The sequence below is a fragment of the Salvelinus alpinus genome, chromosome 1 (genome assembly GCF_045679555.1).
Source record: "Salvelinus alpinus chromosome 1, SLU_Salpinus.1, whole genome shotgun sequence".
NCBI lineage: Eukaryota > Metazoa > Chordata > Actinopteri > Salmoniformes > Salmonidae > Salvelinus > Salvelinus alpinus.
Window position 1 is genome coordinate 78,856,746 of NC_092086.1, and position 27,680 is coordinate 78,884,425.

The 27,680-nt window shown below is 43.0% G+C and overlaps 1 protein-coding gene across 5 annotated transcripts in view; it reads right to left on the minus strand.

The window, feature by feature from the left end:
* The window catches only part of cadm1a (cell adhesion molecule 1a), a 418,595-nt gene that overhangs the window by 20,104 nt on the left and 370,811 nt on the right, over positions 1-27,680 (minus strand). For 2 of the 5 annotated variants that reach the window (XM_071327348.1, XM_071327358.1), the window contains 2 exons: positions 19,448-19,534; positions 6,029-6,061 (listed from right to left, as the gene is read on the minus strand). The exons of 1 other annotated variant lie outside the window; for it this stretch is intronic. In XM_071327348.1, the coding sequence (XP_071183449.1) occupies positions 6,029-6,061; positions 19,448-19,534 (120 nt within the window). The remainder of the gene's footprint in view (positions 1-6,028; positions 6,062-19,447; positions 19,535-27,680) is intronic. 2 more of the 5 variants (XM_071327376.1, XM_071327368.1) reach the window with 2 other exon arrangements.

Sequence of the window (27,680 nt, forward strand, 5' to 3'; positions counted from 1 at the left end):
GGCCCTTATTCCGCCGTCTTCCCGCTCCACCATCGCTTTCCCAGTGGCTTCCTGGGCCTAGCTCAATTATCCCCTCCTTCTCTCGCACACCGCCCTGACAGGCACGTTGGCAGGAGTGTCTTTTCCAGCGTGCTCACCTCTCCAGATAGAAGATTAGCAGGCAGAGCTCGTTATCAACTAATGGAACAGACTTTAGACCTGTTCCATCCTCTGACCATGCCCTTTTCAAAAAGAATGTGTGGATAGGAGCAGAAGATTCTGTTGAAGATATAGAGATGTAGTCCCCATGCCAACCCAAACAGGGGCTCTCAAGTGTAGCATTATGCAGAGCAAAATGTCTGTTTCTTGAAACAAGAAGTTCAATAATGCTGGCTTCTCTCTGCCACAACAAGCAGGGGCATCACCATGGTGACAGCTTCCAGGGGAGAGGTAGTTAGCTAGTGCTGGCACTCTTCGGCATGTAAAACAGGCGCGCATCAGCAGAGGCTCAGCTCATGTCAAACAGAGGCTTAAGTTACTTTGCGCTGAGACAGAGAGAGAGAGATACATAAATAAGCTGTTGCTTAATGTTCCCAAGCAGCAAATGTCACTTTTCCTGAGGATTGCAGGGAGTTTACTTCAGGTGTTTTGTACTATTGGGGGTGACTTTGTGATTGCTTCAGGAATATGAATGAAATATTCTGAGTAACATTCAGAAAAGCAGAGGGCCCTCAGCTACACATTGGGCAATGGTGAGATGGTATTTCCTGGCCTTGAGGTAATTCAAGCATGAAGAACAAGGTAGGACAACAACAAAAATCATGTACTCTAAAATGTCATGCATGAAATGGACACACACAACCCCCCCACCCAAAAACAAGCGCACCAGTCCTTGAAATTCAATTGCATTACTTCGACCATGAGGTGAAATAGTATTACCTTGCCACCACCACACCTTCTGCCTTAATCTGTGTGGGGATCTGAAATAATACCGACGTTGGCTTTACGCCGGGCTTCTTGCAGATATATTTTTTGCAATCAAGTTACTTAAGGCACATCATCAAACAACTGGCCTGGACATGTTAGCCTCATGTTTGTAAAGGCCAGAGTGAAACGTGTTGGCTTTGGAAATTAACAGAGTGAACGAGGGACCAACCCTGAATGCATTCACACAGCGCGAGAGAGAGGACACACTCTGAAGAATGCATTCACACAGCGCGAGAGAGAGGACACACTCTGAAGAATGCATTCACACAGCGCGAGAGAGAGGACACACTCTGAAGAATGCATTCACACAGCGCGAGAGGACACACTCTGAAGAATGCATTCACACAGCGCGAGAGGACACACTCTGAAGAATGCATTCACACAGCGCGAGAGAGAGGACACACTCTGAAGAATGCATTCACACAGCGCGAGAGAGAGGACACACTCTGAAGAATGCATTCACACAGCGCGAGAGGACACACTCTGAAGAATGCATTCACACAGCGCGAGAGAGAGGACACACTCTGAAGAATGCATTCACACAGCGCGAGAGGACACACTCTGAAGAATGCATTCTTTGAGAAAAAACACCAACATCATTTATCGTAAAATAAAACACACAAGATGACACATTATTGATAAATCAGATTGAAAAAGTCAGCACCCCAGGCAGTTTGAAACTAAATACACAGTGGGTCAGGTAAAGGAAACGCTGGTGCCAGTGTGTGGCGATAGAAGTGCTGTCTGACAGCGAGGCTGACGTGCTGATAAGGGTTTGATCTATCTGACCAGGACAGCAATGCGTCTCCCGGCCCGGCCCTGCACTGTAATTCATATTCCTGAGGCAACCCCACTTCAGCTCTACGCCGCAAAGGAGTAACAACAACTTGGCCTTGTAGTATCCATCTCCAAAGCAACTGAATAGTGCTTCAGCTAGAGTGAAGCACTTCTGACAAAGGGGACGATGCAAAAATGTAGCATAGATACACAAATGTGACTGCTTTACTTTGGTGGTAGTGTACTGGTTACTCTTCACTGTAGTATCTTTCTACCCCCTTCAGTCCAACCCCACTCCCCTCTTATTTATGTAACATCGTGTTTCTAGGCTATACCGAGGGTAAAATAGGTTTATCAGAGAGCAGAAACATCTCCCAAACAGTGAAAGTGCACCAAAACAACAAGAACACATTTTGTAACGATAGAATGCAAATGTTTAATACTTCTGCGACAGCTTAATATTTCACAGTGACCTGTGTGAAACTTGTTTTGTTGGCATCATTGTATTCCATGTACCTTGAATGAATCAAATATTTTTTAAGGCCACTGAAAAGCTTTCTGAACCGAATGCAAAGGTACAGTTTAATCAATATGTCTATCTTGCCGACAAAGAAAAGCTATAATGCTATACTCAGAAGCTAGCTTAACCTTAAGAGAGAGTTGCATGCGTCTTACTGATCACAAACATTGATTTATCAGTTGGTGTGAGATAAAGCTGCTTGAAATTTTGCATAAAACATATTTCACACCAGAGTTGGCATTGTGTTAAAGGTTACTTCAGGATTTTGACAATGAAGCTATTTTTCTACTACCCCAGAGTCAGGTGAACTCATGGATACCATTTTTATGTCTCTGCATCCAGTATAAAGGAAGTTAGAGGTAAACTCAGCAAAAAAAGAAACATCCTCTCACTGTCAACTGCGTTTATTTTCAGCAAACTTAACGTTTGTAAATATTTGTATGAACATAACAAGATTCAACAACCGAGGCATAAACTAAACAAGTTCCACAGACATGTGACTAACAGAAATTGAATAATGTGAACAAAGGGGGTCAAAATCAAAAGTAACAGTCAGTATCTGGTGCGGCCACCAGCTCCTTCAAGTCCTGCAGTGCATCTCCTCCTCATGGACTGCACCAGATTTGCCAGTTCTTGCTGTGAGATGTTACCCCACTCTTCCACCAAGGCACCTGCGAGTTCCCGGACATTTCTGGGGGGAATGGCCCTAGCCCTCACCCTCCAATCCAACAGGTCCCAGACGTGGTCAATGGGATTGAGATCCGGGCTCTTCGCTGGCCATGGCAGAACACTGCCTTGCAGGAAATCACACACAGAACAAGCAGTATGGCTGGTGGCATTGTCATGCTGGAGGGTCATGTCAGGATGAACCTGCAGGAAGGGTACCACATGAGGGAGGAGGATGTCTTCTCTGTAACGCACAGCGTTGAGATTGCCTACAATGACAACAAGCTCAGTCCGATGATGCTGTGACACACCACCCCAGACCATGACGGACCCTCCACCTCCAAATCGATCCCGCTCCAGAGTACAAGCCTCGGTGTAACGCTCATTCCTGCGATGATAAACGCGAATCCGACCATCACCCCTGGTGAGACAAACCTTGACTCGTCAGTGAAGAGCACTTTTTGCCAGTCCTGTCTGGTCCAGCGACGTGCCCATAAGCGACGTTGTTGCCGGTGATGTCTGGTGAGGACCTGCCTTACAACAGGCCTACAAGCCCTCAGTCCAGCCTCTCTCAGCCTATTGCGGACAGTCTGAGCACTGATGGAGGGATTGTGCGTTCCTGGTGTAACTCGGGCAGTTGTTGCCATCCTGTACCTGTCCCGCTTCTATCTCTGACAGGTTAGTGTGAGGAGGTAGGGAGGGGGCCCTCTAGTAGGACCCCTCCGGTCCCTTCTTGTATGACACCTGGCTGTGGTGGGTCAATCTGTCTTTGGCAGGCTAGTGCGAGGAGGTAAGGGAGGAGCCCTCTAATAGGACCTCTTCAGCCCCTCCTGGTAGGACGCTGCATGTGTGATGTTCGGATGTACCGATCCTGTGCAGGTGTTGTTACACTTGGTCTGCCACTGCGAGGACGATCAGCAGTCCGTCCTGTCTTCCTGTAGTGCTGTCTTAGGCGTCTCACAGTATGGACATTGCAATATATTGCCCTGGCCACATCTGCAGTCCTCATGCCTCCTTGCAGCATGCCTAAGGCATGTTCACGCAGATGAACCCTGGGCATCTTTCTTTTGGTGTTTTTCAGAGTCAGTAGAAAGGCCACTTTAGTGTCCTAAGTTTTCATAACTGTGACCTTAATTGCCTACCGTCTGTAAGCTGTTAATGTCTTAACAACCGTTTCACAGGTGCATGTTCATTAATTGTTTATGGTTCATTGAACAAGCATGGGAAACAGTGTTTTTAAAGCCTTTACAATGAAGATCTGTGAAGTTATTTGGATTTTTACGATTTATCTTTGAAAGACAGGGTCCTGAAAAAGGGACGTTTCTTTTCTTGCTGAGTTCAGTTTCGCGAGCCAATACTAACTAGCGTTAGCACAATGACTGGGAGTCTATGGTATCTTCTAGCACTTACCACAGACTTTCAGTCATTGCGCTAACACAAGTTAGCAATTAAGATAACGCTAGTTAGCAACTTCCTTCATACTGCACACAGAGACATACAAATGGTATCCATGAGTTTATCTGACTCTGGGGAAGTAGATAAAGGGTTTCATTGCCAAAATCCTGATGTATCCCTTTCAGGGTGAGAAGGAGTTAGATAAATTGTGTGTATACAGTACCATACCTCCCTCCCCATAACTCCTTGCCCCAAATACCTTTACATGTCTGCATATGTAAAATCATATCCAGAAATATGTTCATCTGGTTTCACCAATGTACTATTTGAATAGTGGAAATTGCAATAACTTATTCTGGGGCTTATAGCAATTATAAGTGATACATCATAGGCAAGGCAGACATTACTCCACAAGGTTAACATTACCCTTGTGACATGGTATTTAGAATGGCAGTTAACTGCGAGAAAGCAAAGTTATAACCTGGCTACATGTACCACGTAGCAAACTACAGTATGTAGTCAAGCCTCAGTGCCTTTCCCCCTCAGAAAACACCACTTACACACTGCACACCCAGGCTGGTCCTGCTACTCAAAGAACAAGTAATAGGGCACTTCCTATGCCTGAAAAGCCAAGTAGAAGGGCACTCCATGTCTCAAAACACTAGCTGCATACAAAAATGTCTTGTCCTCTGAGCTCTATGAATAGTCTGCTGTTTGTGGCCCATGTGGACAGAAACCAAGCGGTAATTATCTGGCAAACTGAACTACGCTGTCTGAGTACCAGGTGATCTATCACCTTACAAAACCAGCCATTTAGACATCATTTAAATTCATCATTTTTTTTTTTGAGGCAGGTCAATATTTATTACTTTTGGGCGCAAAATGAGAACACTGGAGGCAAATGTCAACAAGTACTTATGCACACTCATGCGTTGTTATGGAGATATTATCTGGTGTTCAATTAAGAGTGGCCATTTTGATTAACCCAAAAGGGGTGTTTTTTTTAATTAAAATGTACTGGCGAGGATTTCTAACACAAATACACACTAACAGACAGAAAGTCAGGCGGACGGACAGACATAGACACATGAAGGATGGATAGTCATACAATAGACTGGACCCATTCTATATGTGCTGTAGCCAACTCTTCTCGTGTTGTCATAGTATACATGTATGGCATGAAAAGGAACAAACACAGAGAGGAGTTAGCTAAAAGGACAAACTGGCTAAAAGGACCAGCAGGTTAGTCATACAAATGCCCAATTCCAAATGGACCCCTAATTCCTTTCTTATAGGGGAATTGGGCCTACACAGTAATGTGTAAGCAATGCTGACAAAATTCCACCTAGCCTATCAGAAGGCAAAGTGGAGCTATTACCATATTGGCTATATCCTTCTGATTCTTTCAGATCTACACAAGTGTGTAGAGGCTAGGGGATGTTTTGCAATATCTGTACAAACAGACAGAAATATGCACATGCAGACACAAACAAGCAGAGACAGACGGACACAGTAACAAATGAAACCATAGCAAATCATTGTTTCATGTACAGGAGGCATTCATCCACAGTGTGGCAGACAGTACAGTAGGGTAATCAAAGGAGAGCGAGAACTTTAAAACATTGCCGGTTATCAGATGTCATGCTGCGGTGGGGCATGCTGTGGCGGGCAGACAAAAAAGAAGAGGAGGGAAGAGATACCAACCGTGTGCTGCGGGTTCAGTGCTGGGCGTAGTGTCTGAGCACACAAGGACGGAGGGACAGTAGTGGTGGAGGGAGGGAGCAGGAGGAATGTGGCATGCAAAAAAAGGAGAAATGGGGACGGGAGGGAGAAAACAAATGGAACCCATAAGCAAGCATTCAGAGACCATTACATGACAAAGACTAAGACACAAGGCTTAAGGGAAATCAAAGGGAACCAATGTAGTGCAAAGATAAAACACAACACACACACATTGGACATCAAACTGTGAAGGGAGCGCCATTGCCGCTTATGGGAGGACGGCAGCAATCGTGGCGGCGTAGACAGCGTTCACATGGTACACAGACAGCTCATCAATAAAATACAACTGCACACACTCCTGCATTATGTTGAAGGCCAATGTGTGACTGTGGGGAGCTGGGGAAAACATTTTACATTTCATTTACAAAGGGCAGAATTCGGTATGGCTGTGCATATTTTGATCAATATGACATGACTTTGGGAATCTCAATAAAAACCACTGAAATAACCTTTGTCAAATGCAATCATACTAACCTTGATGTGACAAACCGCAATGGTACAGGGCACGCATATTACCCATAGGACCTTTGAGTTGTGAAATATATATATTTTTTGGTGACTTGGTTCCTCAGCAGAGAAAATATCTGTTGTTGCGCAGTATAAAAGCATATGAAAACCTTTATTTGTTGTTTATTTTTCAGTATTTGTTTTTATGATAAAATGACATCAAGAGTATTTCAATAAAATAAATGTGGTTTGCAGAGGACATTGGAGGATAAAACAGGCACTTTGAATTAGCTGTTTATTTAACTTATTCTCTCTCCCTTAACTATAAGTATCCATGATGGATCAACATAAAAAAAGCCCATTTGTTTTTCTGTTGTAAATCCAAAATGTACTATCGCAAATTAGTCCAATTAACAAAACATCATTGTCCCCATGCAGCGCCATTGTGGGGACACAAGCAAAGGTTGTTTTCCCTTTACCACACTTCAGCTTTATCAGACCTCGAGATCCAGGAAACTGTAAGGCTTGTTATGTGGTAACCCTATTTGCAATGTCAATTTCTGCAAGAGTGGGGCGTAACTCCACATCCTGCTCCCTCTCCAGGGAGATTAAATCGAAATCTTGATATAATCCGATTGTGGTCTTTTGATGATTTTGGGCAAAGTTTACCAGTTTCCTTTGCGTTTATCCGAAATCTTAGGAAACGAAGGAGATATGTGTTGACTGTGCTCCACCGTGTCGGAGTAGAGGGAGATGGGAGCAGGGGGACCAATCTGAGTCCCAAATGGCATTATATACTGCAGTAGTGCACTATATAGTGAATAGGGTGCCATTTGGGACGTAGCCTGTGTCTTCCTGAGATGAAACACCTGCCTCGGAGGACTCGGCTGATTTTAGAAACGCAGGGAGATGTCTGCTTGCCAATCAAAGCAGCCTGTCAGGTAACATGGTTTCTCACTGTTTTATCAAAGTCGGCCTGTACCCAACCAAAGCTAGATTGTTGTTGAGAAACCTGTCAACGAACACAGATACTAGCTAGCGCATCGGAAATCACGTGAACACCTTGCATAATGCAATGTTTCAATTCCAGACAACATAGGTATCAAACATATTTTATTCTGAAAGTGGTTAGACACCTCCATCTCAGTCACAGTTAAGTTGGGGCTAGATGCATTTCCAGAGCTGTATGTAAACAGACTTCCCATGTTTCCCCTTATCTACTGTAGACATGAGAGGATGAGTGGAGGGAGGTGTTCCCTCGCTTTCTACACCTCTCTTCTCACTACCTCTCATGTAGACCTTCTATAAGTCCATTAATTGCCCTTATTAATGTAAAATAAATATGCCAGGGCTCTCCAACCCTATTCCTGGAGTGCTAACATCCTGTAGGTTTTCACTCCAATCCCAGTTGTAACTAACCTGATTCAGGTTATCAAAAGCTAATTATTAGAATCAGGTGCGCTAGATTGGGGTTGGAGCAAAAACCTACAGGAAGGTAGCTCCCCAGGAACAGGGTTGGAGAGCCCTGCTATAGGCTATGCAGAGTCGTAGTCGGGTCCATTCGTGTCCACTCGGGTCTATCAGCTGTAAGTACGTAGGTCCGAGACCCAACGACAATCAAACAGAACCCGACCCGGACCCAAGGGAAAAGTTTGGGTTCGGGAAGATCCGTGGAAACCTCTACCAGGGTGTGCAGGCATCTCAACCCTTCTACACATAAAACCACCAGGGACATGAGAGTTAATGCTTCACCTCCCTCATATTGCCTAAGGACCAGGGAACAGGGAGAGATCTCAAACAGCGAGCCTAGATCATGTCCCTCTCAGCGGGGAGAGCCAGGCCTCGGAGGGCCTGCTTTTCCTATGGTCCTCCAGAAGAAAAGCACTGTAGTCCTGTTAAGTAATGCCACAGGGCTCCAGCTAGGATGACAGTTCTTTAGCATAATCGCTTGAGCACCTCGGCTTGCTCTTTAAAATAGATTCCAACCTTGTAAAAGGGAAGAGGGGCCATTTCACTGCTCGCTTTTTAACTACCGCTTCTTTGCGCTTCCTCTATCGGGCTGCTTGTAGGCCAGATCACCACTGGTACAACTGAAAGCAGGAGTTATCAAAGAGGAGTACACTGCATGTCCTCAGGAAGGAGGGAAGAGAAAAACGCAGTGGTTCAAGAACAGTCCTGAAACGAGTAGACATGAAGAGCAGAGGGGGAATCAAACATCTGCACAGTCAAGTAAGGGTTTTTACCTTCTTTCTCAATCTACATTTTAAGACATAATACAACATCACAGCCTCTATTTGAGGCCTAGTAAAATGTCTTCGGGAGGGACGGGCTCTAAGCAGTCCTCCTAAGACAGCTGGAGGGGCTGCTCAAGGGGCTCCGCTAGGGATGTGCCGCTATACAGCAGTAATATACCGCTGCTCATTCAAATCAAGCAGTACAATAAAGCACCCGTCTCTGCAACCCTCAATCATCGGTGGCCCCTGGATGTCTGCTAACCCCATTACTTGGCTGTGGCAGCTGCGCCGGCTGGTCAATATGTTTACTGATGAGCTATCGCCAGCCCCCGGTGCGGTCCTCCTTCCTTTTCTCTTTCTCTCTCGCCTCGTGTCGCAGGTCACCTGAGACACTCGCGTCCTTATTGACATCAGCAGACGTGACAATGGGCACGGAGCTTCCCAGCTAATTGCTATGGTTCCCCACAAGCCCCTAGTGGCAAAATGTGACATACTGTAGCTTCAGTAGTCATCTTGTCATGAGGACACCTGTTAAAGTTTTACTGATAATGCCACTGCACCATCTCTGCAAAGTCTGTTCTGGTTGACAGTACAGAGAAGATAATCCCCACTGGAACCACAGTGGTTGTACTGTAGAAGTACAATGTCACAGTGAGATCATGCAACAGCGCGCTTGAAATGTAAAGGTCATTTCCTATTGAGCCGACATATGCAGCGTTTACCATGAATGCAGTCCCTGTGAACGCGGGAAAATTGCCTTTAAATTTAAATTGCGCTATAGCGCTGAACTTTGGCGATACAGATTGAATCGAGCCCTAGATCTGCATGGGAAACCGGCCCCAAGAGTCAGAATCAGTGGTGTAGTTGAGGGTAAATGATGTTTATGCACCTATTTTATTTTGCTCCAGTGTTTACCTACCCTTTGCGGAAATCTGTTTATAAAAGTATAGGGAGTGTTATTTTACTCACTGTGAACAGCAATCAGCGTTTACCCACCTAACTATTTTTTACATAATCTAAATGAGGATACTATGATATATTCTGTTAGTGGGTGGCAGGTACAGTAATCACTACAGAATTACATTGCTTAGGCCACAGATTATATTTATCATCAACGTACCAATAGTTTGTATATAAATAAACTTGACTTGCAGTGCTCTGTTATGACCGATAATCTCCTTTCAAAATCAAGGTGTAAACACAACAGAAATATACCAATGCTTTTGCACACACACACACACACACACACACACACACACACACACACACACACACACACACACACACACACACACACACACACACACACACACACACACACACACACACACACACACACACACACACACACACACACAAGATTCGCTGTCGTAGGTGATTCAGGGCTAGCTAGCTGATTACCTTTCCCAGCCTACTTTATGAGTCCCATCTTCTTGGAGCCATCATGGAGCGCAATCATGGACTCCAATAACAATATACCTCTACATAAAGAAGACGTATTTGCCGCATTTCTGTGTTTGCATGATGCTAAGCCTTATAAATTCCGCGGGATGCTCTCTCTGAGCGGTGTATCACACGACTGCAGTTGTTGTTTTCCCCCGTGGGAATACAATTGACCTTTAGTGAATTAGCCTATCCTCTGCCGGTGAGCCATCCCTCTCTGTCCCTGCTTTATGCCGCTGGAAGGAATCAAGACAGGCAGAGAAATTGACTACTCTATCTCGCAAGAGCTTGTGCAGGCGAGGGCCTCATTTGTTCAATTCCAAAATCAGTTTACCAGATGGTGTTTTGCAATTTAAGCCTTGACGAAAAAAAGTATATTTGGGGGTAGGGGTAAAATGAATTGGTTGCCATCTCTGTTTATGTATTTTCATCAATTAACAGGCGTTGGCGGCTAGTGCTCCTGATACACAATTGTTTTTATTAGCGCGGGTACATTTTATTAATGGCTTTTTCTGTTGTACGTCTCCCAAACGCTGCTTTACGAGCGTCTATTTCCGTTTCTGGGTTGGGGTATAATTCTGTGACGTCTCATTCTGGTACATCATTAGTCATATACTGTATTCAATCTGAGAGAGAGAAAGGGAGGGAGGGTGAGAGGTAGAGAAATGGAGGGAAGGAGAGAGAGGGAGGGAGAAAAAGAGAGTAAGACAGAGGGATCCAGGGAGAGAGAGAGGGGAAGATAGACGTAGTGAGTGTGCTAGAGATTACTCTGTGTCTTGGTATCTGTGGACTTCACCAAACAGATAGATTCAACCTTCTTCCGCTCTGCAGGAGTGGGTCCGCATTAGAGATGACAATAACTACTGTTGCCCCTGACAACCAAAAGGACAACGGCCTGCCCAGAGGACAGGGCCAGCACAAACACTGCATGTCAAGAGGAAAATCTATTTCTTTGCCTCTCTGACAGAAAGATAGAGAAAAAGATGGAGGGAAAGAATAAGGGATCTGGAGAAATGGAGGGAAACAGTACAAAGAGGGAGGGAAAGAATAAGGGAAGCAGAAATACATATTTGGTAGGAAGAATGAGAGGGAGGGATGCCGGTATAAATGGAGACATACAGAGAAAATGGGAGCAAGATTTGGCCTTTGATAAAATTTGCACAAAAACAAAGCAAAAAAAAAGATGGCAAAATATCGATAAACATACATTTCGGAGCTGTTTTTATAGAGCAAAATAAGAGGCACAACAAATAAAAATTAATGACATCTGTCCCCAGTACAGATGGTACACTCTTAGAAAAAGGGTTATTTTAGGATCTAGATAGCACCTTTTTTTCCCTAAGAGTGTAATGAGCACTCAAAATATATTTATTTTGCAGTGTAAATGGCAATTTAGTAATCTCTAAATGCCACCTCCTGAAGCCACCGAGTACTTTATTCTGGCATTGGGGCTTTAATAGATTTCAATAAAGTTGCAGTATACCAACATTCCAGTCCCCCTATAGACAGAAATAAAATATATTTTTGATAAACTAAGTGGCCTCTACCCCGCGTACCCTCTGCTAGATTGTTTGCCGCTACTTCCTATGATATACAGTTAAAGTCGGAAGTTTACATACACCTTGGCAAAATTTAATCCTAGTAAAAATTCCCTGTCTTAGGTCAGTTAGGATCACCATTTTCTTTAAGAATGTGAAATGTCAGAATAATAGTAGCGAGAATGATTTATTTCAGATTTTATTTCTTTCATCACATTCCCAGTGGGTCAGAAGTTTGCATACTCTCAATTAGTATTTGGTAGCATTGCCTTTAAATTGTTTACGTTTAACTTGGGTCAAACGTTTCGGGTAGCCTTCCACAAGCTTCCCACGCTGGGTGAATTTTGGCCCATTCCTCCTGACAGAGCTGGTGTAACTGAGTCAGGTTTGTTGGCCTCCTTGCTCGCACACGCTTTTTCAGTTCTGCCCACAAATGTTCTATAGGATTGAGGTCAGGGCTTTGTGATGGCCACTCCAATAACTTGACTTTGTTGTCCTTAAGCCATTTTGCCATAACTTTGGAAGTATGCTTGGGGTCATTGTCCAATTGGAAGATCCATTTGCGACCAAGCTTTAACTTCCTGACTGATGTCTTGAGATGTTGCTTCAACATACCCACATAATTTCCCTGCCTCATGATGCCATCTATTTTGTGATGTGCACCAGTCCCTCCTGCAGCAAAGCACCCCCAATACATGATGCTGCCACCCCCGTGCTTCACGGTTGGGATGGTGTTCTTCGGCTTGCAAGCCTCCCCCTTTTTCCTCCAAACATAACGATGGTCATTGTGGCCAAACAGTTCTATTTTTTCCCCATCAACCCAGAGGATATTTCTCCAAAAGGTACGATCTTTGTCCCCATGTGCAGTTGCAAACAGTAGTCTGGATATTTTATGGCGGTTATGGAGCAGTGACTTCTTCTTTGCTGAGTGGCCTATCAGGTTATGTCCATATAGGACTCGTTTTACTGAGGATATAGATACTTTTGTACCTGTTTCCTCCAGCATCTTCACAAAGTCCTTTGCTGTTGTTCTGGGATTGATTTGCACTTTTCGCACCAAAGTACATTCATCTCTAGGAGACAGAACGCGTCTCCTTCCTGAGCGGTATGACGGCTGCGTGGGCCCATGGTGTTTATACTTGTGTACTATTGTTTGTACAGATGAACGTGGTACCTTCAGGCAATTGGAAATTGCTCCCAAGGATGAACCAGACTTGTGGAGGTCTACAATTATTTTTCTGAGGTCTTGGCTGATTTCTTTTTGATTTCCCCATGCACTGAGTTTGAAGGTAGGCCTTGAAATACATCCACATGTACACCTCCAATTGACTCAAATTATGTAAATTAGCCTATCAGAAGCTTCCAAAGCCATGATGTCATTTTCTGGAATTTTCCAAGCTGTTTAAAGGCACAGTTAACTTAGTGTATGTAAACTTCTGACCCACTGGAATTGTGATACAGTAAATTACAAGTGAAATAATCTGTCTGTGAACAATTGCTGGAAAAATTACTTGTGTTATGCACAAAGTAGATGTCCTAACCAACTTGCCAAAACTATAGTTTGTTAACAAGAAATTTGTGGAGTGGTTGAAAAACGAGTTTTAATGACTCCAACCTAAGTGTATGTAAACTTCCGACTTCAACTGTATATGCACCTGCGCCAGTGGAGAAATGAAATCAGCCGGCACAGCGGATTATTACCATAACAGACTGTTCCCTCACATCTAAATACACAGTAATAATGGAACGCCCCAGAGAGTTAAAGGAAAAATCCTCTCAAAACTATATTTTGCTATTTTTATTAGTCCACTGTTGATACAGTCCCAAAATGTTTTGCATGTCAGCAGTCAAGTTTTCAAGATATTGGACAGTCAAGAAGCAAAGTATCACACTTTGCTTCTTGAAATGTGTGTGATGTCACTGTACTCCTGCGTAAATAAACTTGATTCTCAATAAGTGTTTAGTGCATTAACGGCTATAATTGCTCCAGGGACGCTGCACTGCACCTGACCCAATGCGTCAAGCCCTTCGGTGTGTGTCCGTGTCTTGGGGGGTTGGGTTGTGAGCAGAAATACACATTTCTCTTCTATGCAAGTTAATGGACAATATAGTACATCTTATCTTATCTAATTGCGATACTAGATTACATGAGTCTGCCAAAGCAGGTAACAGCCTACTAAGACACACTCACTTGTTTGATGTGAGTAGAAGGTGTATCCAATCAGCAATGTCATTAGGTCTTTGGTTTTTCATTTAATCCAATCAGATAGCATAATCGAGCACAATGCCTAAGATTTCCTGGCTTCAGTAGATTTGTTCCAATTGTGCTGAGAATGGTCTGTCAGAAACTTTCATAGCATTTCTAGCTCAGGGCTGCTCAGCTCAAACGCCATCCTTAAGTGTTGTTTTGTTTATGCACATTTCAAAGATTTGGAATTGCAATGCTGAAAATGGCCTTCAGCAAATAGTTTCTGACAATGAGAGTTGTTATGAACAAAGAGAGAATTGCAATTGCAAGTTAATTTACTAGCCGTCGCAAATGGCTTTATGTGGCATTAAGTTGAAAACCTAATACAATCGAATGGTTATAGTTAGGGCTCTATTCAATCTGTATTGCTGAAGTGTTACAGATTGAGTGATAGGAATGTAAATGTAATTTCCTATTGAGCCGTCATCTGCAGCGTTTACCGTGAATGCAGTCTCCACTAACGCCGAAACATTGCTGTAACACTGAATTTCCACAATACGGATTGAATAGAGCACTTAGTCCACAATAGTATGGCAACCAAGATGTCGTATTGACCTGATAATTTACTTTAAATGTAGTTGAATAATGATGATTTGTGGCATCATCGTGTTGTGTTGTCATGCTCATGTGACTGTCACGTTCTGAGCTTAGTTACTTTGTTATGTCTTTATTTTAGTTTGGTCAGGGCGTGAGTTGGGGTGGGCATTCTATGTTGTTTTTTCTATGTTTTGTTCTATTTCTATGTGTTTGGCCTAGTATGGTTCTCAATCAGAGGCAGGTGTCAGTCGTTGTCTCTGATTGGGAGCCATATTTAGGTAGCCTGTTTGTCATTGTGTGTTGTGGGTGATTATTTTCTGTGTAGTGGATGTCACCTTACAGAACTGTTGCGTTTCGTTCTCCTTTGTTATTTTGTTTAGTGTTCTATTTTTAATAAATATAATGATGAACACTTACCACGCTGCGCTTTGGTCCTCACCTTTTTTCAACCACGACGAGCATTACAGTGACCCTTTTCAGGAAGCTAGGCGTATGTCGCACATCACTACTTCAGAGAGGCATTTGAACTTCTTAAAAGTTCAATCAAAATGTGTTTTTTCTCTGGCAGAAATGCCCCCTGGAACATGTGAACTTACATGTACCTTAATAACAAACATGTATTCCATCTGTAAATACGAATACAATTATGAGCCTAGTTGGTTTAGCTATGGATAAAGGGGAGAACCTTCCCAATGGCCAGGATTGGCTGAGATAATGGATGGGCTGGACATGCTGGGAGATGAGTTTGGATTGGTCTGCCATGTAGCTTGCTTCTGTCTATAAAGTGACCTGATCAGTATGTGTTGATAATCCTTTCTACCGTGGCTTTTTTGAAAGGTTTAACGTTAGCCATCAAGAACTAGAAAAGTTGTGCTACTTTTCTCAACAACATTGATACCCTGAATTTAGCAGGTGCCATCGACAGATCATTTTGAGAAAAAAATCTGCACACGCCACGGTCAGTGTGAACCGGAGTGACTTGACACAATGCTGGCCAAACAAAAGATAAATGGTTCCAGTCTGCCGTCGTTTTCATTGCAAGTTAAAGCATACTGTTCGCTAGCTAGCGAAGGTTAGTTTGCTGGCTTGCTATCTAAAGTTACGTGTATGATCTGTGTAGTAATATTATTCGAATCAGAAAACCATTTGCATTGCTAGTTATAGCCTAATGTTAGCTAGCTAGTTAACATTGAACCTAGTTGGTTAGCTTTAGCAGTTATGACAATCAGTTTGTATTGGTAGTAGTACGAGTTGAGATTATGCTGGTTCATTGTTTAGCTAGCTAGCTAGCTACATGTCCAAACAAAAGACTCCACTTTGCCAGATGATTACACAACCTACCAAGTCAGCCAGGTTTGTCTGGGGGTGATTACGGCCATTTAGTGTATTTCATGTGTACATGTCTAAACAATATTGACCCATCCACTTAGCTAGATGGTGGTTATAGCATTTATTTCACATGAACCATCCATTAGACAAGTGTGTCTGGGTAAGCGTCATCTAATAATTATCTGGACACTTTCTGTTTTTGATATTGCTACTATGCACATATGCACTGTACCGCTTACACCTTCTGTATCCTGTGCATGTGACAAATAAACTTAGATTGTATTTGATATAGTGTGTGTTTACCAGAGACAGTAATGTGAAGAACAACATGACCTGCACCAAAGTCAGATTAGGATATAGGCCAAGGACTAGATAAAGTGTATTTTTACCTGGAGTTTTTCCTTATTGTAGGCTACTACTTGAAATCGTTGGTTGTTTACTACACCACTCACTCTGTTTAGCACATGGCCTCACATGTATCCTCGAAGAGATGGGTGGGGGTAAGACTTAAGAGGGTGTGAACGATGCTGAACAAAGAAGAGCTCTCCAGTTGGTGTATCAAAATATTCAAGGGCCATTTTCTCAAAAGTGGGGTTAATCAAAAGTGGGGTTTGTCAACTTTCAAAGCAGAATTTCATTCCCATTGTTCCTTAACTGCAGTGTATGATATACAATTTTCTAGCTCTGAGTCTCTACTTTTATCCAATGTAAAAAACACAATTTAAAATTTTGCTACGTAGGACCGAATCCAGATGGTGGGTCACATATACGCTTTTGGACAGAGAAAGGAAACACAGTTGATCATAGTGACAGGCCACAACCATGTCCAAAACTAATTTAACGGATTGTTTCAACATCAATTATAGATCAACTGGTTGACTCACAGCCTACAAATACCAGGGCCTATTGTCCATGTAGTCGTATTCATTCATTCTGATCAAAAAGGCAAAACTGATCTTAGAATATCACTCTTACTCTGAGATGCTCGGTACATACGGCCTCAGATCTAGAGGACTCATTGGTACCTTGTCAGTGTTTCTCCTGGACAGAAACCAATTCAAGTTTGGGGGGCATTAAAGTAAGCCAAAGCAATAGTAAGGACAGACATTGAATCTGCAGTAACTGGTTTTGAGGAGAGGTGAGCCAAGATTACAGGAGTTGTAACAGAAAAAGGAAATATATTGCCTGTTCATTGCAACAGGTACACGATAATACAAGAAAGGTAGGGGAGAGATCAGAGCTAAATGTATCACTGTACCTGCATTCTGTATAACAGGAAATAGGATCCAACGAGGGATTACATGAACGATGTGCCGACATTCACATCATGAATGTATTCTGATGACGACGCCAGGGACGGTTAACTTTTCACATATATCGCTTTTGCGACTAAGTTGATTGCGAATGTATTTTGAGGAGTGGCAAGGGACATGAACTTTTCCAGTCACTAAGGCTGCGATTACACAGGCAGCCCAATTCAGATTTTTTTCTCTCACTAATTGGTCTTTTGAGCAAATAGATTAGCTCTGAAAAAGTGCTGATGTGAAAAGATCTGATGTGATTGATCAAAACATCAATTCATGGAAAAAAGATAAGAATTGGGCTGCCTGTGTGAATGCTGCCTAAGAGTGATATGCACCTCATTTGGGGAAAGACGAGTCTATTTGTCTAAAGGACATGAATGTGAATAGCTGGATGGGAAGAGAAGGGAGTCGTCTGCCTGTCCCCGTCTCCGCTCTTTTGTTTGAGCGTATGAAAATATGCCGGCATTGTCAACCCGCAGGAAACACAAAGGAGATATGTAATCCCTGGCTCAGACAGGGCGGAATACAGCCCAGATCGTGATAAGCTTGTGGGAGCAACAGGAGAGGGAGAGAGAGAGAAAGAGAGGGGTGATTCAAGGCCAGGACAGGCCGAAAATATTTTTGGTATCTCAGATTGTTCTGTCAATGTTCACATATAAACTTCACTGGGAGGAATGATATTTGTCATGCTTTTTACATTTGTATCACATTTTTTTAACATAATGATGAGCTTGGCCATGTTAGGTACTTTTAGACCTATACATGCCTCCTGTAAGATCTTACGATCTGTGAAGTGGACATGATACGGACAACATCTTGGTGTCATTATACTCCTAATAGTGTGCTTTAACATATGGAGTATGTCTAGATTCTGAAATAATATTTTTTATAAATGAATGTGAAAAATTGTATCTCAAAAGCACCCTTTTCATTTTAAGACATATTGTTTGGAACAATATACTGTACAAGTACATACAATTTCCAGAGTGGGCTCTCTGCTAATTTTAAATTATAATCTATTTTATGAGCAACACCAACACAGTAAATGGGAAAATGGATTCAAACGGAACTCCCTCTGCTGCTGATTTTCTGAAAGTGCAATCCTAAAGGAGGGTTGGGATTGGTTAATGACCTATTATGTCAATTTCTATGTATAAAATGGGTCATATCATTAAAAGTACCAGAGTCCACTCTGGAAATTTGACATGTTTGAAGAGTATATTGTTCCAAACAAGTAGCCTAGTGGTTAGAGCATTGTAAAGGTTGCTGGATCGAATCCCGGAGTTGACAATGTAAAAATCAGTCGTTCCGGTAGGCTGTCATTGTAAATAAGAATTTGTTCTTAACTGACTTGCCTAGTTAAATAAAGGTTGCATTTGAAAAAAAATAAGAAAAAGGGTACTTTTTAGATATTCATATTTTTATGTTGAATAAATTAATGTGAACATTTCTTTTTCTGAATCTAGATATACTCCATATTTGAGCGCACACATAAGATGTTGTCTGTATCATGTACGGTTCACAAATCACAGGGTCTTACAGGAGGCATATATAGGTCTAAATAGGGCCTAAAATGTCTGCTTTCATCTTTTAAAAAATAAAAAGAATTGTGATACAAATGTAAAAAGCATGTCAAACATCCTTCCCTCTAATTAACTTTCTATGTGAAAATTGCCAGAACAATCTGAGACACCTAGAATATTTTTTGGGGGTGTGGAATCGCCCAGGAATAGATGGAGGGAGAGGGGGAGAATACAGAGGGAGGGCGAGAAAGGGGGGAGAGAGGGGGAGAAAAAGAAAAGGATAGAGAGAGAGCGGCTGAACATTTTAGTGAGAGAAATGTGATGGGCGCGAGCGGGTGGATGATGAGTGCCATTGACAGCCCCGCGCTGCAGTGAGAGGAGGGAGCCTAGGCCTGGCCCCTCCAGTGCGACTCTGTTATTATTATCGTTCCTCCGAATCTTATCAGGACTGGCTGACGGCAAATATTTATCTCTTTTCCTCACACTCTCTTTCTTGTTTGCTCACAAACACACACACAGGCATGCACTAGGGGGTGTCAGGTCACACATTACAGTGGGTAATGGTAACTGTAGAATGAGAACACATAAATACGCATGCACTCACACAGTGTGGATGGTGGAAGTGGTGGTGTTTGTGGTGAGGGTCGGGTTTGGTGGGTATGAGGGTATCGCATATGCACACAAAACGCACGCACAACCACAAAACACACAGGGAGGTGGTGGGAGGTGATACTGTACCTGCAGTGGCTTCAGGGAGGGAGATGGTTGTGGTGGTGGGAGTGGTGGTAGTAGCTGTAGTGGGTATAGGGGTAGTGGTTGGGGCATCTGGATGAAGAAAACAAATACATGACAGACAAGGAAACTAATGAGTAAACCATGAAAACAAAAGACACAATGAAACAGAACTGGGTCCAAATACTATTTGAAACCTTTCAAATACTTGTAGTGTTTGCTTTACCCCATCTAGATGTCCAGATGGGCAGGGTTTGCATTTCTGAGACTATTGTATTGGTCCATGAAGCCAGCCAGCTTAATCGAGCACAGATAAAATATTTGCAATTATTTCAAATAGCATTTGAACCCAGGTCTGCAATAATATGAAACAATTGTGATGGGGAAATTATTAATTCATACCAGTGGCAGTGCATTTGTTTGCCTTTAAGCCTGTCATAAACCAAGCTATATCATTATTTTTAAGCTAAATTAAGGGATTATTTCCGGGTGGTTCAGGTTAGGGTGTCCAAATGTGTCAATTAATCTCTCCTACGGATGCTGTTGGCATGATAATAATAACAAGCCCATCACAAGTTAAAACAGAAAAAAACTGCAGTACTTTCGTAAAGTATTCAGACTCCTTCCCTTTTCCACATTTTGTTATGTTACTGCCTCATTCTAAAATTGATTATTTAATTTTTTTTGTCAATCTACACACAATACCCCAAAATGACAAAGCGGAAACAGGTTTTTATCAATTCTATCAAATTTATAAAAACAAACAGAAATACCTACATAAGTATTCAGACCCTTTGCTATGAGACTCAAAATTGAGCTCAGGTGTATCCTGTTTCCGATTGGAGTCCACCTGTGGTACATGATTTGGAAAGTCACACACCTGCCTATATAAGGTCCCACAGTTGACAGTGCGTGTCAGAGCAAAAACCAAGCTATGAGGTCGAAGGAATTGTCTGTAGAACTCTGAGACAGGATTGTGTCGAGGCACAGATCTGGGGAAGGGTACCAAAACGTTTCTGCAGCATTGAAGGTCCCCAAGAACACAGCGGCCTCCATCATTCTTAAATGGAAGAAGTTTGGAACCACCAAGTCTCTTCCTAGAGCTGAGCAATTGGGAGAAAAGGGCCTTTGTCAGGGAAGTGACCATGAACACGATGGTTACTCTGACAGAGCTCCAGAGTTCCTCTATGGAGATGGGAGAACCTTCCAGAAGGACAACCATCTCCGCAGCACTCAACCAATCGGGCCTTTATGGTAGAGTGGCCAGACAGAAGCCACTCCTCAGTAAAAGGCACTTGACAGCCTTCTTGGAGTTTGCCAAAAGGCACCTAAAGGACTCTCAGACCATGAGAAACAAGATTCTCTGGTCTGATGAAACTAAGATTTAACTTAATTCCTACGGTGCAGCATGGTGGCGGCAACCTCATCCTGTGGGGATATTTTTCAGCGGCAGGGACCTGGAGACTAGTCAGGATCGATGGAAAGATGAACGGAGCAAAGTACAGAGAGATCCTTGATGAAAACCTGCTCCAGAGCGCTCAGGACTGTGGTGAAGGTTCAACTTCCAACAGGACAACGACCGTAAGCACACAGCCAAGACAACACAGAAGTGGTTTCAGGACAAGTCTCTGAATGTCCTTGAGTAGCCCAGCCAAAACCCGGACCGATCGAACATCTCTGGAGAGACCTGAAAATAGCTGTGCAGTGACCATCCCCATCCAACGTGACAAAGCTTGAGAGGATCTGCAGAGAAGAATGGGAGAAACTCCCCAAATACAGGTGTGCTAAGCTTGTAGTGTCATACTCAAGAAGACTCGAGGCTGTAATCACTCCCAGAGGTGCTTCAACAAAGTACTGAGTAAAGGGTCTGAATACTTATGTAAATATGATATTTCATATTATTAAAAAAACATAAAATAAAAAAATAAAAAAAAACTTCTCCAAATTTGTTTTTGCTTTGTCATTATGGGGTATTGTTTATAGATTGATTAGGGGAAAAAACGATTTAATCAATTTTAGAATAAGGCTGTAACGTAACAAAATGTGGAATAAGTGAAGCGGTGTGAATACTTGCCAAATGCACTGTATAAAACCAAAACTCAATAATTAAAAAAAACATGATGGACATGATAAGTGATGAAAATGCACTGTCCAAGTCTCAAAACATCAACAAACATACAAAGTGGCGCAATGTGAGGTCCGATGGAGGGAGGGACGTTCAGCACACAGACTTTCAACTCAAGGACTACCCCCCAGTTGCATTTTCCATTTACTTCATTAGTCGACTCGACCCCCCACCAATAACTGTAGGGGGAAATCAAAAGTGACATTCTCTCAGTCGGACTGGTGGTGCTGCATTGATAAGAACTTGGGGCTGAGGCTTGCGGTGAGGAGAGAGCCTCGTCACTTGTCATGCTGCTCAGTTGCCTGAGAGTGTAGCGAAAAACAGGGGGAAGTGTTAAAGGAGTGCAGAGAGCGAGTGATTGCAGCATTTTTTTCCCGAGGATGAGAGACACAACCAAACAGGTTAATGAAACGAGGGGAAATAAAGAGTGAGAAAGAGAGAGAGGGGGATGGAGAGAAGGAGAGAGATGGAGTGAAATAGAGTTAGAGAGTATTTTCTGTTGTGCTAACAGGCGTGAATGGTGACGTGCGCCCGCGGCCGCACAACTGTTTGCCTGTCTGTCCTCGTCCAGCCAGACAGATACCACTGTGTTAACATCTGTGGAGGTGGGTGGAAATTGGCCGACAGCTTCCCTTCCTCACTCCCTCTCTGCTTTCCTTGTTGTCTGAGTTCTATCAGAACATCACGGCAGGAGGGCCCAGAGACACTTTCCAACAGACGTGGAGGACTTGGGAGGACTGGGAGGCTGGCAGGGACACATCAGAGAGACGGTGACGGCAAAAACGTAGTCTTCAAACATGCCGTGTTTACCAAGCCTTTCAAATATCACTGACAGGATACACAAAAATATTTGAAATACCTCATTCCAAATGCATGTAAATTAAATTCAATGAATACTACCCATCCCTGCAGGAAAATGCAGCTTGAAAGTAAAGAAATTGAGAAATAGTGTTTGTATCTGCTGAAATGGAGGGGTCACTTTCTCCTCCGTTTTTATTGCTTTTGGTTGTTCTGACTGACAGTTTGTAATATTAGCTGCAACTTGTGTGTCTGAAATTAGCATATGCTGGTGGACTGTTTTCATAGGTTTTGAATGATTTCGGATAGCTTTGGCAATGACTTCACGTCAACTTTCAGAATTTTCCCATAGGGCTCTGGTCAAAAGTAGTGCACTATATGGAAATATGGTGCCTTTTGGGATGCAACCAAGGCTATTGAATTACAGATGTAGGATCTTAATTGTATCACTCTGTTGCAGGAGAAATTCCCTGCAATGCAGGAAATGTAAAACGTCTAGTGTATTTGAGGTCTGTAATTTCCAGACTTGATTTTCCCCAAACGAAAAATATATCAATCCCTACAAAAATGTCCATTCATTAAAATCCACATAATAATTCACATTTCCTGTTGCTGAAAATTGTCTCAAATTAAGATCCTATATCTTGCAACACTTTCATTTACTCTCGTGCAAACACATAACTCTAATCCTGACACTAACCTAACCATAACCAATAGATTTGCTGGTGCCATTTCCATTCTAGTTTTCCTGATTGAAACACCCATTCTTTCATTTTACTAAGATCCATCAAATCACAGTGGGCATCAATCGATCTTTCCAAATGTTCCTTCACGTCAACAACACTCAAAGGTGGCGGCCATCTTGTGATCAAAGGGTCACCTTCCCTCTACTACAGCCCACTTAGGCTACCGTTGGTATATCTGTAGCACATTCCCTCTTACCTACTTGTGTAACAACAAGGCACTGTATCTCAGTGCAAGAGGTGTCACTACAGACCCTGGTTCGATTCCAGGCTGTATCGCAACGTGATTGGGAGTCCCATAGGGCGGCGCACAATTGGCCCAGCGTCGTCTTAGGGTTAGGCCGTCATTGTAAATAAGAGTTTGTTCATAACTGAGTTGCCTAGTTAAATAAAGGTTAAATCAATAAATGTACTGACATGTATGCGTATGTGATAGATGCAAACACACACACACTAGATGTTAATGTTTTTAAATATATGTAAATTGTAAAGTATTTTGTCTGTAATGTCTTTTTCATTATGTGTCGGACCCCAGTAAGACTAGCTGTAGCCATTGGCGTCGGTTAATGTGGATACTAATAAAAATTTAATAAAGGAGGGAGGGGTGGACGAGTTTGGTGGCATATTTCTCCAAGGGAGAGGTACTTGAAGAGATTTGTATGTTTGACATGTCAATAAAGTACTTTTATGGATCATGGGTTGTCAGAGCTAAGTTGTTACCTGTCCCAAACTCCCTGTGATTAACAAGGCATGCCTTGACAGGGCAGTTGCTTTCACGCTGTTTCTCGGAACAGTGCACCCATGTTGATTACCTTTGCCAAAGGTGAGACAGAAGGTGGCTTGGGGAGTAGTGGCATGATAAGTTTCTACACTAACGGAGGAATTCAGCTTGGCATTAAGAAATGGAAAATAGATTGGTGAAGTGCTTGATTATAGTTGATCACCTTGTCAGTGTAAAGGAGTATATTTAAACTGCAGTATATTTAGGTACATTCGACAAAGAGGAACAGTTGTAATATATTTTATTGTAATATATTATGTTTGGCTCCCAGAGTCCTTCATGGTTGTTCAGCCTATATTTTGTTAATGACCAGTTAATCGTTTGGATATTCCCCCCAAAAGGTACATTCATCTTCACCCAACACATTATAAAATAGATACATGCGTAAAGAAGTGAGTAATTCAATGTGAGAGAAAGCTAGAGAGTTGTGCAAAGTCTCGAGAATCCAGCCAGGAGCGGTTTCAGAAGCAAACCAAGCCGGCCTTGAGGTGATCTGAATTTGTATTCAAACACACTCTCTAATATTCATTTTTAATTACTAACAAAGAACATATTCCATTCCTGTAAACAGAGGTTTGAAAAAACAATGGCTGAACGAACAAATAGGGAAGCCTATCTTGCGGCGGGAGCCGGCTAACTGGGCTTGCGCCACTGATGAGTTTCACACGTGTCAGGATCTGACAAACTTGAGCTCAGAAGTGACGCTACTTAATTGGTTTTATCCCGTAATAAACTGTGAGGCCCAGCAGATGTTTGGGATCATCGGTGTCAATAGCTCATTAAAAACTTGGCAGCGATAATAAGATCTATACTTTCCCTGCTTCCCACCCTCCAAACAAGCTCGACTGGAGTGAATGTTCACCAAGGTGTCCCTTATAAAATGAAGCACTCCATGCTACCCGCTTTTCCAATGATGTTGTATCAAATGTAGTGGAAGCTTACAGAGTTTTAAATATGGGGAGCTGCGAGTGAGTTTTCCTGTTAAGTCACTGTGGATTGTTTACCAGGGCAGATTATGAATCAGCATCCCGGGCCCAGAGAGCTTGGAGTGGAGGCTGCATTAAAATAGTGGGACTGCCTGACAGAGAAAGAGAATATCCCTCCACAGTCAAGCTAAATGCTAAGAAACTCAAGAAATTGAGAGTTTCTCACTTCCAGTGTCTCTTGGTTTTATCCCCTTAGACAGCTGAGTACAAACAGACCTCTGGAAATTAGCTGAGGTGATACAGCCGAGACACACAGATGTAGGGAGGAGAGAGGCAAGCAGGCAACGTCTCAATTAATCCTTTTTTAAAATGTATCCTTTATTTAACTAGGCAAGTCAGTTAAGAACAAATTCTTATTTACAATGACGGCCTAGGAACAGTGGGTTAACTGCCTTGGCCAGGGGCAGAACAACAGATTTTTACCTTGTCAGCTCGGGGATTCAATCTAGCAACCTTTCGGTTACCGGCCCAACGCTCTAACTACTAGGCTACCTGCCACCCCTTTAACCAAGGGATTGGTGTGGGAGTGGCAAACTGGCACATGTGGGGTTAGTATAAGAATCTCACTCAATAAGGGTCAGAGTAAAAGTCAATGAAGAAAACACAGAACAATCTGGCTAATAGAGCACTTAAAGTATAGTGTACTTTGGGCTGTTGATTTCCCTACTAGCCACCTGCTGGAGTCACACAGCTTTACATATTGGAGAGAAGCAGGAAGAGTGGAAAGAAATCCGGTCAAATCTCCTAAATGTCTACCAAACATTCTCTTCCTGAGCTCATTAATTGTGTATCGCCTTGGGTTTCCAATGTCCAAAGGCGAAAACAGATTGAAGTGGTAAACGAAAGAGCCACACGGTATGTCAAGGACGAAACCCAGGTACAACTTTCGTTCAGACAGAAATCACTCCTTTTCTTACTCAATCATTCCAGAGAGTTATGAAGAAGTGTGGAGATGCCCAGAGAGCTTGGAGCGGAGGCTGCATTAAAATACTGGGACTGCCTGACAGAGACAGAGAATATCATTCCAGATAGTTATGAAGTGTGGAGATGGGTGAAATACGTTACACTACAGCACAATAACACTAACTAAAACACTAACTAACTAATAACACTCTCCCACTCCCAAAAGAGCGCCAAGGGGGTAGTTGACTCCAATTTAAAAGCTTATGAACAGCATGGGGGAGTGACCGCCCCCCCTATTCACCCTGGCAGATAGCAGGCGACTCTTACCGAGGCCCTTCTGTCGCCTGCACAGCAATGGGACGGTGCCCGGCATTCGCCGCGCAAAGAACCTCTCCCAAATCTGCCAGCTGCACGATATGACAAACAAGATTGATGGGGCCTCTCTTCTCCTAACTAGGAGGAGTGGAGGAAAAAAGAAGAGGGGAGGAAAATAACTAGTCTCTGGCAACGGCACCACACTAACAACGGTCATTGGAAGCCAACGGCACACCTGCAGCGAATGCTTGTCTCACGCAATCAACGGGTGGACAATTACGCGTTAATAAAGAAGGTGTGGAGGTTACAAGGGGGAAAGTCCCTCGTCGAGACAACTCATCTGTTTTGAATGGCATCCTTTTGTATGTTTACTTAATTGTGTTCATTTTCGTGCAGGGGGAGACTGACACTGGGATCCCTCTGCAAATTAGCCACCTTTGCTGGACTAAATCAATGTCATCTTGCATCGTGGGAAGCAGTACACTGCACTAATTATGCAATTGGTTGTTATTCAACCAGAAAGATGAAGAGGAGCTCTCTCTTCCATATGGAAGGCTGATATTTCTATACATTTGCATGTCTGCAGATGGGCGTGTCACAGTAGCCAATAGCCATCTCTGACATGATCTAATAGTCTACCATTGATCTCAGGTTATCTGCCTTGTAAATTGAAGCGCCAGCTGACCCCTAACCAGGAGGAAATATTGGCCCCCAGAATCTTATGAAAGAGCACAAGACCCTGGTTAAGAATGGGGGTTGGAGGAGGGTGTCAAGATTAGATAATGTATAGCTTCATTATAATGGCTGGCTGATGATATTGGTTCTGGCTGTGGCAGGACTGCACATGTTGTTTCCCTACAGCTGCTGTCCTGTAGATTGTCTCCAGTTAGGCTTCCTGATCGTGAGTTACACCTGATGCGTGGCGACCGGGATGCTGCCTTACCTTGCTTGGCTGCCTCTAGAGAGTAAACAACTGTAAAACACGTGTTGTTGCCTGGCCGGGAATAAAAATATGTTTCCTTATACTAGGTTAGGGTGTCCGGCAAAAGGTTGCTGTTTTAAATCCCCGTGCCGGCAAGGTGGAAAAATCTGCCGTTCTGCACTTGAGCAGGGCAGTTAACCCCCAACAACTGCTCCCTATGAGCCGTGGACATCGATTAAGGCAGCCCCTCGCAACTCTCTGATTAAATGCGGAAGACACATTTCAGTTGAATGCATTCAGTTGTGCAACTGACTAGGTATCCCCCTTTCCCTTAATAGGAAACGGTGTCTCTTTATTTGCGACAATATTTTTCATTATGTTCTTCATTTTCCAAGCCAGCGTGTAGATAGGTTGAAGACAAAAAAGGTTACTGTAAAGGGTCCGATACATTTGTTCAGCTCTGGCTGTGTGTCTCCTTACAGGGGGAATTAATACTGTACCGGCCACACAACAATATGACTTACAGCTTGACTCAGGTCAGGTGTTGGTGGTTGGGATAAACACAGAAAAGCACATACTCCAGACCAGTTTAGGGGAGTGTATCGTCAACAGTAGCAATCAATCTTCAGCGCCGATGTTGACGCCAGGGGCAGGAGGAGGAAACCC